Source organism: Symphalangus syndactylus, chromosome 19, assembly GCF_028878055.3.
Source record: "Symphalangus syndactylus isolate Jambi chromosome 19, NHGRI_mSymSyn1-v2.1_pri, whole genome shotgun sequence".
Taxonomy (NCBI): Eukaryota; Metazoa; Chordata; class Mammalia; order Primates; family Hylobatidae; genus Symphalangus; species Symphalangus syndactylus.
Genome location: NC_072434.2, coordinates 69,039,812 through 69,053,376, shown reverse-complemented (window position 1 = coordinate 69,053,376; position 13,565 = coordinate 69,039,812). Strand labels below are relative to the sequence as shown.

At 40.8% G+C, this 13,565-nt stretch overlaps 1 protein-coding gene across 1 annotated transcript in view; it reads right to left on the bottom strand.

The window, feature by feature from the left end:
- FBXO28 (F-box protein 28) overlaps positions 1–13,565 on the bottom strand; it is a 47,738-nt gene that overhangs the window by 20,663 nt on the left and 13,510 nt on the right. Inside the window, exons 2-3 of the mRNA XM_055233815.2 lie at positions 10,036–10,145; positions 6,061–6,199 (exon numbers count right to left, since the gene is read on the bottom strand). Of these exons, the coding sequence (XP_055089790.1) occupies positions 6,061–6,199; positions 10,036–10,145 (249 nt within the window). The remainder of the gene's footprint in view (positions 1–6,060; positions 6,200–10,035; positions 10,146–13,565) is intronic.

The following is a 13,565-nucleotide window of genomic DNA, read 5'->3' as shown; positions in this document are numbered from 1 at the left end:
CTAACTTTTTGTACTTTTAGTAGAGACAGGGTTTCACCAGGTTGCCCAGGCCGGTTCAAACTCTTAACACAGGCAATCCACCTGCCTTGGCCTCCTGAAGTGCTAGGATTACAGGTGGGAGCCACCGTGCCTGGCAATTTTTTTATTTTTAGTAGAGACAGGGTTTCACCATGTTGGCCAGGCTGGTCTTGAACTCCTGACCTCAGGTGATCCACTCGCCTCAGCCTCCCAGAGTGCTGGGATCACAGGCGCGAGCCAATGAGCCCAGCCTGATTTTTTTTTCTCATCAATATTATAACGAAACGACATTTAAGCTAAGTGTTATTATAAAAAAGTCAAGAAGTTAAAACTTAAAGAACTCCTGAGCTCAACTGATCCTCCCACCTTGGCCTAGGTGTTGGGATTGATTACAGGCATGAGCCACCACGCCTGCCCCCCTATTTTTTTTTTTGAGGCAGAGTCTTGCTCTGTCACCCAAGCTGGAGTGCAATGGCACAATCTCAGCTCACTGCAACCTCTACCTCCTGGGTTCAAGCGATTCTCCTGCCTCAGCCTCCTGAGTAGCTGGGACTACAGGTGCACGCCACCACGCCTGGCTAATTTTTGCATTTTTAGCAGAGACTGGGTTTTGCCGTGTTGGCTAGGCTGGTCTTGAACTCCTGACCTCAGGTGATCCGCCTGCCTCGGCCTCCCAAAGTGCTGAGATTACAGGCGTGAGCCACCATGCCTGGCCCCAAAAATTTAAAAAAAAAAAGAAAAAAAAATTTTAATGTGCCTGTAGTCCCAGGTACTCGGGCGGTTGAGGTGGGAGGATCATCTTGAGTATGGGAGGTCACGACTACAATGAACTGTGGTCATGCCACTGCACTCTAGCCTAGGTGATTCAGCAAGACCCAGTATCAAAAAAAAAAAAAAAATTTAATATAGCCTCAGTATGCAGTGTTTACAAAGTGTACAGTAATATCCTAGGCTTTCACATTCACTCACCACTCACTCACTGACTTACCCAGAGAAACTGAGTTTCATTCGTAAGTGCCCTATACAGGTGTACCATTTTTTAATACTCTTTTACTGTACCTTTTCTATGTTTAGATATACAAATATGATTGTGTTAAAATTGCCTACAATAGTACAGTAACATGCTGTATAGATTTGTAGTTCAGGAGCAATAGGCTATACCATATAGCCTATGTGTGTAAGAACCATCTAGGTTTGTGTAAATACACTCTGATGTTCACATGACAAAGTGACCTAACAATGCATTTCTTGGGATGGATCCTCTTTGCTAAATGACACATGATTGTATCTTCCTTTTTTTTTTTTTGAGACGGAGTCTTGCTCTGTCGCCCAGGCTAGAGTGCAGTGGCGCGGTCTTGGCTGACTGCAAGCTCCGCCTCCCAGGTTCACGCCATTCTCCTGCCTCAGCCTCTCGAGTAGCTGGGACTACAGGTGCCCGCCACCATGCCCGGCTAATTTTTTGTATTTTAACTAGAGACAGGGTTTCACCTGTTAGCCAGGATGGTCTCGATCTCCTGACCTCATGATCCGCCCACCTTGGCCTCCCAAAGTGTGGGGATTACAGGCGTGAGCCACCGCACCCAGCCGATTGTATCTTTTTTTCCCCACTATGTCTCACCCAGGCTGGAGTGCAGTGGCTCAATCTCGGCTCACTGCAGCCTCCACCTCCCAGGTTCAAGCGATTCTCCTATCTCAGCCTCCTGAGTAGCTGGGACTACAGGTGTTTGCCACTACACTTGGCTAATTTTGCATTTTTAGTAGAGAAAGGGTTTCACCATGTTGGCCAGGCTGGTGTATCTTTTCTTATTTCTCAGAATAATTTTTTTTTTTTTTTTTTGAGACAGAGTCTCACTCTGTTGCCCAGGCTGGAGTGCAGTGGTATGATCTTGGCTCACTGCAACCTCCACCTCCCAGGTTCAAGCAATTCTCCTGCCTCAGCCTTCTGAGTAGCTGGAATTACAGGCATGTGCTACCATGCCTGGCTAATTTTTTGTATTTTTAGTAGAGATGGGGTTTCACCATGTTGGCTAGGCTGGTCTAGAACTCTTTTTTTTTTTTGAGATGGAGTCTTGCTCTGTCGCCCAGGCTGGAGTGCAGTGGCACAATCTCGGCTCACTGCAAGCTCTGCCTCCCAGGTTCACACCATTCTCCTGCCTCAGCCTCTCCGAGTAGCTGGGACTATAGGCGCCCGCCACCACGCCCAGCTAATTTTCTGTATTTTTTTTTTAGTAGAGATGGGGTTTCACCTGGTCTTGATCTCCTGACCTCGTGATCCGCCCGCCTCAGCCTCCCAAAGTGCTGGGATTACAAGCGTGAGCCACCGCGCCCGGCGGTCTAGAACTCTTGACCTCAGGTGATCCACCCACCTCAGCCTCCCAAAATGCTGGGATTACAGGCATGAGCAATCCTGCCCAGCCTGTTATATTCTCTTTAATATGAAAACAGACTTTTTTTTTTTTTTAAAGGCTCATGGCTGTATATATTTATTTTGGGACAAGCATAGTAAAAGGAGAAACGTTCCCAACTAACCTTGATTTTTAAGAGTATCTCCACATTAAAATCAACTTTAAAAGAAACAAAAACAACATTCTGTAAGCGTTAAACTTAAATGGAAGCATATCCCTCAAAATAACTGACCTATGTTCTTCAAAAATGTGAAGATCAAGTGACACAAAGAGAGCCTAGGGAACTGTTCCAGATATAAGATTACAGTCCATGCACGGTTCTCGATTACATTCTGTATTAACAAAAAAAATTGCTAGGAAGAGTATTATTGGAATATGTGATGAAACTTGAATATGAACTGTCAACTACATAACAGTATTACATCAGTGTTACAATTTTCCGATTTTGCTCTCTGTACCGTGGTTAAGTAAGAGTATTCTAGCTTTTAGGAAATACAATGAAATATTTAGGAACTAAGGAGCACAGTGTCTCCAACTTATTTTCAAGTGGTTCAGGAAAACAAAGTATTTATATTTTATTTTCTTGAGACAAGATCTTGCTCTGTCACCCAGACTGGAGTGCAATGGAATGATCATAGCTCACTGCAGCCCTGACTGCCCAGGCTCAAGCAAGTAGCTGGGGCTACAGGTGCATGCCACCACACCGAGCTAATTAATTTTTTTTTAGAGACAGGGGTCTTACTTTGCAGCCCAGGTTGGTCTCAAACTCCTGGCGCCTTCAAGCCATTTGCCCGTCTCAGCCTCCCAAAGTATTAGAATTACAGGCATGAGCCACCACGCCTGGCCAAAATGTATGTATTTATTTATTTATTTCAGACGAAGTCTCACTCTGTCACCAGGCTGGAGTACAGTGGCACAATGTCGGCTCACTGCAACCTCCGCCTCCTGGGTTCAAGTGATTCTCCTGCCTCAGCCTCCCAAGTGGCTGGGACTACAGGCGTGCGCCACCTGCCCAGCTAATTTTTGTATTTTTAGTAGAGACGGGGTTTCACCATGTTGGCCAGGCTGGTCTCGATCTCTTGATCTTGTGATCTGCCTGCCTCAGCCTCCCAAAGTGCTGGGATTACAAGCGTGAGCCACCGTGCCCAGCCAAAATGTATTTATAAAGAGAAAATAAAAGCAAACAGGATGAAAGGTAAATAACTGCTGGATTTGCAAATAAGCTATATGGGAGCTCCTTGTACTAGTCTTGTAATTTTTGTGTAAACTTGAAATTATAAGAAAACAAAAATTTACACACACAAAAAAGGAATAAAAAAATTTACCACCACCAATTTTCTTTCCCAGAACAATAAATACAAACCAATAATACCTAATATATAGATTTTTATGTCTGTTCAGGGAAATATAGCTTCATGGCCTTATGTAGTCAATTATACTGTAAACACCCTAATTTTTGGGGACCACTGTGTTTCAATAAGAACAAAAGGTTTACCAGGGCTACTAGGGACAGTTAAGAGCAGAGACTGGGCCGGGCGCAGTGGCTCACACCTGTAATCCCAGCACTTTGGGAAGCTAAGGCGGGTGGATCACGAGGTCAGGAGATCGAGGCCATCCTGGCTAACATGGTCAAACCCCGTCTCTATTAAAAATACAAAAAAACTTAGCTGGGCATGGTGGCATGTGCCTGTAGTCCCAGCTACTCGGGAGGCTGAGGCAGGAGAATCGCTTGAACCCAGGAGGCAGAGGTTGCAGTAAGCTGAGACTCCAGCCGGAGGCTGAGGTGGGTGGATTGCTTGAGTCTAGGCGTTCAAGACAGCCTGGGCAACATGGTGAGACCCTGTTTCTAAAAATATTAAAAAAAAAAAAAATAATAAAAAAGAAGAGCAGAGACTATCCACGTTTTGTTTTTTCATTATTATCTCTATGAATGGTTGGTTGCTCAATGCTCACATACAGTTGTGCGTCAGTATATGTGAACTGCTGATACTAATATGAGCTTCCTGTAAAAAGTGTAACTTCCATGTGTTAGATAGAAGATTTGAGAAATGTATACAGGAGTCAGCCAGCATTCTATAACATCTTAGTTCTGAGAGAAGATAAAGAGAATATCAATGTGGTACTTAGGGTTGGCCAACTATGCCCCTATTTAGCCTATGCCTGGTTTTGTAAATAAAGTTTTACAGCAACGCAGGCACAAGCATTCATTTACCACACATTGCACACGGCTGTTTCTCAGAATTGCATAGCTGTCACAGCGAGCACAAGGCTCACAAGGCCAAAAATATTTATGATCTGGCCTTTTACCAAAAAAAGTTTGCTGATCCCTGTCCTAGATAATAGCAAACTTGTAACCTGTCTAAATTCTTTTTTTTTTTGTGGCAGGGTCTCACTCTGTAGCCCAGGCTGGAGTGCACTGGTGTGATCTGGGCTCACTGCAACCTCTGCCTTAACAACTGACTGAACTGTCTTTGAAGTTATGATAACTGTGAGATGTTTCTTAGATATTCACGTTTCTAACAATGAGATATGCAATAAAAACTATAATGCTATATGAAACAAGCTAAGTTCAAAGAACTTCTCAGGAACACTTAAAAGTTAAGGCCTTTAAGTCAGATTCAGAAAAATCTGGCATAAGAATCACTCTGAAATTTCTAACTGGTCATCCTCTTACAGCACCCTACAAAAAGCATTAGCAGGTAATGTGTTGGTATGCACCAAGATCTTTAAAAGAAAATGTATGTAATGTGAAGAAAGTGAGATATACCAAAATATTTCAAATACAATTCTAAGAAATGGGATTCCCCCCAAAAATAAATGTCAAAGAAAACTAAAAATGGACAAAGTACATATTAAATATTGCCAATGTAAATTATCTTTGGAAATAACAAAAAGCAAACATTCAAATTTTACTAGATATTAATTATTTCCAACTATGTTAAGGGAAACTTTTGCCAGCATCAACCAAGTAGCAAAATGACCTTTAATTATATCTCTACCACTTCCATATAAAAAGATAGACATATCTCAATTTACACTTAATTCATGGAGTAGGGTACTACTGAAGGTATAAGTGGTGTGTTGAATGTTGGAGTTTTTATTAACTTAGTAATGGTAAATATGCCACAATATACTTATTTCTGTGTTAAAAAGAACTGTTACTTAGTTCTGTGAATATTGGTAAATAGCAATTGTTTATTCTTGTCAAATCTGAAAGTTTATAAAGTTGTCTTTATGAAACATTTTTCAAACAAAACAAAAACCAGCTTGTCCCTCCTATTCTACCTCCCCAAAATTATAATAGTCTTGAAGGCAGGGACAATATGTATATTGTTCATTGCTTATCTCTGGCATCGTAACAACCAGTAAAACCTCAAATTTTATTCTTATGAACTCTTAACAAACTTCTCTAAAGAATATTAGGGTTTCGACTATTTCATAATTAGAATTTTAAATATAAAGATCATATAAGTGATACATATTTATATTGATAACTGTACAGAAACCAAATTCATTAGTAGAAACTCATTCAGAGAAGTAGAAACAATTCTAACATTTCTAAAATCAAAAATTCATAACTTTATAATAAGTTTATGTAGGGCAGTCCAGCTGTTCTAGGCAAGCAATTCTATTTTACCTTTCCTGGGATGAAGCAACAGAGATTGGAATCCACATATTTCATGAAAGTCATATTTAATAGTGACAGCCTTGTTTCAACAGCAGCAAGAATGTCTGCATGACGAGCTAATGAATGGTTTCTCCTTTCTGACTCTCTCCTATAATAATAATAATAATAAAAGCAAGGCAACCATTAAAGCAGTATTGCGGACTAAAATATTAAGCAATCAAGATGGCTTAATGAAACAGTCTTTTACATGTTAATTTAGAAATCTACAATTGGGTCATAATTTAACTGTAATGATGAATGAATCACTATGCCTAGAAATCCTTACCAAGGACTGGTTCTCATTGACAAAATATTTGAAAACAAACAAACAAAACAAATTATATATATATATATTTTAATTAGGTTTTTTGGGGCCGGGCTTGGAGGCTCAAGCCTGTCCCAGCACTTTAGGAGGCTGAGGCGGGTAGATCACCTGAGGTCAGGAGTTTGAGACCAGGCTGGGCAACATGGTGAAACCCCGTTGGGTGCATGCCTATAGTCCCAGCTACTAGGGAGGCTGGGGCAGGAGACTCGCTTGAACCTGGGCGTCGGAGGTTGCTGTGAACCAAGACTGCACCACTGCACTCCAGCCTGGGTGACAGAGCAAGACTCCATCTCAAAAGTAAAAAATTAAAAAAAAAAAAGGTTTTTTGGTTATCAAATCTAATGGCTATTAGAACCACAGAAATTAGATAAATGAATGGATTACACATGGAAATATAGGCAGGAGATGATATGGTTTTGATGATAAAATTTAACTCCTTTAAACTTTTTAACAATTTAAGAAATAACTCGGCCGGGCACGGTGGCTCACGCTTGTAATCCCAGCACTTTGGGAGGCCGAGGCGGGCGGATCACGAGGTCAGGAGATCGAGACCACCGTGAAACCCTGTCTCTACTAAAAATACAAAAAAAAATTAGCCGGGCATGGTGGCGGGCGCCTGTAGTCCCAGCTACTGGGAGAGGCTGAGGCAGGAGAATGGCGGGAACCCGGGAGGCGGAGCTTGTAGTGAGCCAAGATTGCACCACTGCACTCCAGCCTGGGCAATAGAGCCAGACTCCAACTCAAAAAAAAAAAAAAAAAAAAAAAAAAAAAAAGAGAAATAACTCAGACATAATAAAATTATCTTAAAGAGGACTAAATTTAGTGGTGTTTAGTATATTCACAGGATTGTACAACTATCACCACTATCTAATTTCAGAATATTTTCATTACCACAAAATGAACTCCTGTAACCATTATCAGCCACTCCCATTCTCCCAGCCCCTGGCAATACTAATCTACTTTCTGTTTCTCTGGATCCGCCCCTGGCAATACTAATCTACTTTCTGTTTCTCTGGATCCGCCTATTCTGAACATTTCAGATAAATGGAATCATACAGTGGCCTTATGTTTCTGGCTTCTTTCATTTAGCATAGTTTTCCAGGTTCGTTCTTGTTGTAGCATGTACCTTTTTATTGCCCAATAATATTCCATCATGCGGATATATCATACTTTGTTTACTCATCAGCTGATAGACATTTGGGTTGTCTCCACTTTTTGGCTATTATGAATAATGCTGCTAAAAACGTTTCTGTACAAGTTTTTGTGCAAACATTATGTTTTCATTTCTTTTGAGTACTTATCTAGGACTGAAACTGGTGGCTCAGACAATAATTCTCTGTGTAACTTTTTGAGAACAGCCAAATTGTTTTCTTTTTTTTGGAGATGGAGTCTCACTCTGTCGCCCAGGCTGGAGTGCAATGGCATGATCTTGGCTCACTGCAACCTCTGCCTCCCAGGTTCAAGCAATTCTCCTGCCTCAGCCTCCTACGAAGCTGGGATTACAGGTACCCGACATCATGCCTGGCTAATTTTCAAATTTTTGTAGAGACGGGGTTTCACCATGTTGCCCAGGCTGGTCTTGAACTCCTGACCTCAGGTGATCCACCTGCCTTGGCCTCCCAAAGTGCTGGGATTACAGGCGTGAGCCATCACATCCGGCCTGAGAACAGCCAAACTGTTTTCTAAAGTGACTGCACCATTTTACATTCTCAACATTGATATATGAAGGTTCCAATTTGTCCACATCCTCCCCAACATTTTTCCATTGTAGCCATCCTAGTGGATATAAAGTGCCAGTGGATACAAACCTCGTAGTGATTTTGATTTGCATCCCCCGATGACTAATGATGTTGAGAACCTTTCATGTCCTTGTTGGCTATTAACTTATCTTCTTTGGAGTAAGTGTCTATTCAAATCTGTTGTCCTTTTTTTTTTTTTTGGAGACAGAGTCTTGCTCTGTCACCCAGGCTGGAGTGCTGTGGTGCAATCTTGGCTCACTGAAACTTCCGCCAACAGGTTCAAGTGATTCTCCTGCCTCAGCCTCCTGAGTAGCTGGGATTACAGGCGCCACCCACCATGCCAGGTAGTTTTTGTATTTTTAGTAGAGACAGGGTTTTACCATGCTGCCCAAGCTGGTCTTGAACTCCTGACCTCAGGTGATCCACTCACCTCAGTCCCCCAACATGCTGGGATTACAGGTGTGAGCCACCGCACCTGGCCCCTTTGCCCATTTTTAAACTAGGTTTTCTTTTTATTGTTGAGTTGTAAGAGTTCCTCATATAATCCGGATACATGATTTGCGCAGGTTTTCTCCCATTTTATGGGGTGTCTTTTCATTTTCTGAATGGTGTCTTTTGAGCCACAAAAGTTTTAAATTTTAAGTCCAATTTGCTTAATTTTTTCTTTTGCTACTTGTGCTTTTGGTGTCACTGCCTAATCCAAGTTCATGAAGACTTACTACTATGTTTTCTTCTACGGGTTATATAGCATAGTGCTGACATTTACACTTAGATCTATGATCCCTTTTGAGTTAACTTTTATATATAGTATGAGGAAGAGGTTCACCTTCATTCATTTTCAAGATAACTAGTTGTCCCAGCATCATTTGTTGAAAATACTATTCTTACTGCATTGAATTATCTTGACATCCTTGTTAAAATCAACTGATTAAAAATATAAGGTTTATTATCCAGACTCTTGCTTCTATTTCTTTGATCTACAGGTCTATCCTTATGCCAGTGCCATACTGTATTGATTACTACAGCTTTGTACTAAGTTTTGAAAGTGGGAAGTGTGAGTCTTCCAATACTGCTCTCCTTTTTCAAAACTGCTTTGGTTATTGTCAGACTCTTGTATTTCCACAGGAATTTTAGGATCAGTGTATCAAGTTTTGGGAAAAAAAAAAAAGACAGCTGGAATTTTTGACAGGGGTTACAAAAAAAAAAAAGAAGTCAAGAAACAAACAAAACTTATTGTACCTTATTGTCAACCCCTATCACACTGAATGTGTAGATTAATTTGGGGAGCACTGTCATCTTAACAATATGAAGTCTTCGAATCCATGAACACAGAATGCCTTTCCACTTATTTAAGTCTTCTTTAATTCTTTCAATGGTGTTTTGTAGTTTTTAGTATACAAGTCTTGTGCTTTTGTTATATGTATTACTAAGTATTCTATTCTTTTTGAAACTATGATAAAATGTTTTGAATTTCCTTTTTGGATTGTTCATTGCTAGTGTATATAAATATAACTGATTTCTGTATATTATTCTTATATCCCATATCCTTGCTGAACTGGTTTACTAGCTTTAATAATCAATTAGTGCACTCCTTATCCACAAGATCATATCATCTGTGAACAGAGAGTTCTATTTCTTCTTTTCCCATTTGGATGCCTTATATTTCATTTTTTTGCCTAATTTCTCTGGCTAGAACCTCCAGTAAAATGTTGATCACAAACGGTGAGAATGGACAAACCACTGCAGAAATCACATTGTGACCTTTGTGCCCTTTTCTATAAAAACTTAGGAAGCAATATGTAAACCATGAGACTGAAAAAAAGAAGTCAAAAAGCAAACAAAACCAACTGTACATCATTGTCATTGCCACCCACAACGTACCTTGGGAGTTGTGCTTTAACTTGTTTCTGACATAGATTATGGTACCTCTCCACTTTCAGAAATCCCTGATTCAACATTCTCTGGCAGACCAAGTCCATTCTTTTACAAACCTTCAGGGAAAAAAAAAGAAAAAAATGAATAACCAAATTAATAAGAGACAACTGAGACTCATAACTGATGGCTTAAAGCTCTCTGTATCCCACTATTGTTCCTCAGTTTGCTGTATGTATCTTTTTTTTTGAGACAAAGTCTCACTCTGTTGCCCAGGCTGGAGTGCAGTGGCGCGATCTCAGCTCAGCGCAACCTCCGCCTCCCAGGTTTAAGCGATTCTCCTGCCTCAGCCTCCCCAGTAGGTGGAAATACAGGTGTGTGCCATCATGCCTGGCTAATTTTTGTATTTTTAGTAGAGACGGAGTTTCACCATGCTGGCCAGGCTGGTCTCAAACTTCTGACCTCAAGTGATCTGCCCACCTTGGCCTCCTGGAATATTGGGATTACAGGAGTGAGCCACCACAGCTGGCCTGCTGTATGTAACTCTGATTCATATCTGTGGGTGAATCTTTCACACCATGTAATTTCTGTAATATCTCATTAAGAAATTAACACTATGTGCAGGCAAAAAAGCATCATTTACTTTAGGTGTTTGTTGGATGTTCTGAATGTATTCCCATTATTATGGTCAGATACTATAGTCCTGAAGATCAGTAAAACAATATATTCAAAGGTTTTTTAATAGTTTGAAACAAGAAAAATTCCTTTTTAGTCAGAAATGTATCCATTTGAGTCTAACCTCTTATAAAGTTTATATGATCTATAACCAGAATGAGAATGATTACTTATTTCTTTTAGTGATCTGGCTTAACTATGGAGAGCTTATGATGACCAAGGCCTTTATATTAGACACTGTATATCCTCCAAAATACCTTTTTGAGATGGAGTTTCACTCTTGTCGCCCAGGCTGTAGTGCAATGGTGTGATCACAGCTCACTGCAACCTGTGCCTCCCAGGTTCAAGTGATTCTCCTGCCTCAGCCTCCTGAGTAGCTAGGATTACAGGCATGTGCCACCACGCCTGGCTAATTTTGTATTTTTAATAGAGACGGGGTTTCACCATGTTGGTCAGGCTGGTCTTGAACTCCTGACCTCAAGTAATCCATCTGCCTTGGCCTCCCAAAGGGTTGGGATTACAAGTGTGAGCCACTGCGCTCGGCCCAAAATATCTTAGCATGTGTAGCAGAACATCAACTACTTTGAATCCTTAATATAGTTTTTTTTTTTTTTTTTGACAGGGTCTTGCTCTGTTGTCTAGGCTGAAGTGCAGTGCCACGATCACAGCTCACTGCAGCATCCTATTCCTGGGCACAAGCAATCCTCCTGTCTCAGCCTCCCAAGTAGCTGAGACAACAGGTATGCAACACCACACGCAGCTAATTTTTAAAAAAAATTTTGTAGAGATGGGGGTCTACGTTGCCCAGGCTGGTTTTAAATTCCTGGGCTCAAGCAATCCTCTGCCTTGGCCTCCCAAAGTGCTATGGTTATAGGCATGAGCTACCATGCCCAGCCAGATATAGTGTTTTTATACAGCAAAAGCACAGGATCAGAAGTCAGAACAGCTAAATTTGAGTACAACTTATATGCATTCTTGTCCAAGTCATCTTACATTTGAAAACCTGAGTCAGCTACCTGTAAGACATGGCTAATATCTAACCCATACGATATCATTAAGATTAAATGAAACACACACTAAATCACTTGGTAAACTCTAAAGTGCTATATAAAATTGTTAAATAAACTTTGTTTATCTTAGTACTAATTTGAAAACTTTGTTTCATATATTTGTTATATTTCTGAGATATCCTAGCATCTTTCTTATCTCAGTTAGATCTAGTATACAGAATTCATTTTGATTTGATCTCTAAGAATTCTGCAGCAACTGAGTCATCAACCTGAAGGTTAATTCTCACCCTATGGGGTAGATGTTGCAGTACAAGACATGGACAGTTAGGATCGGTCTTATGCTTCTTTTGCATCTCATAGCACCCAAACACAAATCATCAACAAATACTTGTTGAAACGAAATGCTGACGAAACTCTTGATGTAAGTTTGTTTTCTCCTGAGAACACAGGGCTGACAAAAATCCTGGCAAACTGGGTTGAAGCTCAAGAAGGCTTTAATATTCTAATATTAAAAACCAGATAACTTCCTAAAAGGGTATTAAGGAAAACCGTTCAATTTCAAAATTAAAGCACAATAAACTTTAAGTACGGAGTAATTTCTAATAAATAATGTTTGTTTGTTTTCAGACAGAGTTTCACTGTCACCCAGGTTGAAGTGCAGTGGCGTGATCTCGGTTCACTGCAACCTGTCTCCCAGGTTCAAGCGATTCTCCTGCCTCAGCCTCCCGAGTAGCTGGGATTACAGTTGCACGCCACCATGCCCAGCTAATTTTTGCATTCTAAGTAGAGATGGGGTTTCACCACGTTGGCCAGGCTGGTCTTGAACTCCTGGCCTCAGGTGATCCGCCTGCCTTGGCCTCCCAAAGTGCAGGGATTACAGGTGAGCCACCCTGCTTGGCCAATAATATGTTAAAATATGGTAGAATCTATTTCTAACTAAACTAAACCAGTTATCAGTATTTGTTCAGTGTCTACTGAAAAAAGCAAAGACATAAACACAATACATATCAATATATGTGGCCGGGCGCGGTGGCTCACGCTTGTAATCCCAGCACTTTGGGAGGCCGAGGCGGGCGGATCACGAGGTCAGGAGATCGAGACCACAGTGAAACCCCGTCTCTACTAAAAAATACAAAAAAAAATTAGCCGGGCGTGGTGGCGGGCGCCTGTAGTCCCAGCTACTCAGAGAGGCTGAGGCAGGAGAATGGCGTTAACCCGGGAGGCGGAGCTTGCAGTGAGCCGAGATTGCGCCACTGCACTCCAGCCTGGGCGAAAGAGCGAGACTCCGTCTCAAAAAAAAAAAAAAAAAAAAACATATCAATATATGTAACTGCTTTTAATGAAAAGTAACTTTTTTCCAAAACAAAACATTTAGTGATTGGCCTTATTTTACATTTCTGCAAGGCTTTTTGATATGTGGTTTAATAGAACACAGGTCAATTTTCATACCTGTCTCTGAATTCAATCGACTGAGGTATTCCTACCTCAGAAAATCCTGGAAAACACAAGAACACACAAGTGCACGTTTCATTAGCTATCAGTGTGATGCCATCATGTCATCAAATGTCATGTGGCTACTGGAAAACTCCATGTATACTTGTGGAAAAAATAAACGTGCCAAACATAAATAAAACCTTAGTACTGTAAAAAACAAAACAAAACAAAACAAAACAAAAAAAACAAAAACTTTAGATCTTATGGACCCTGTGACAGGATCTTGGAAACCTCTCTGGGGTGTCTGGACCACACTTTGAGAACCAGTGCCCCAGTCCTGAATAATCACATGACCACAAATACCAGTACTGAACTTCATGTGGGGAAAAAAAAAACTTTCATGTTATTTAAGGAAAGAAA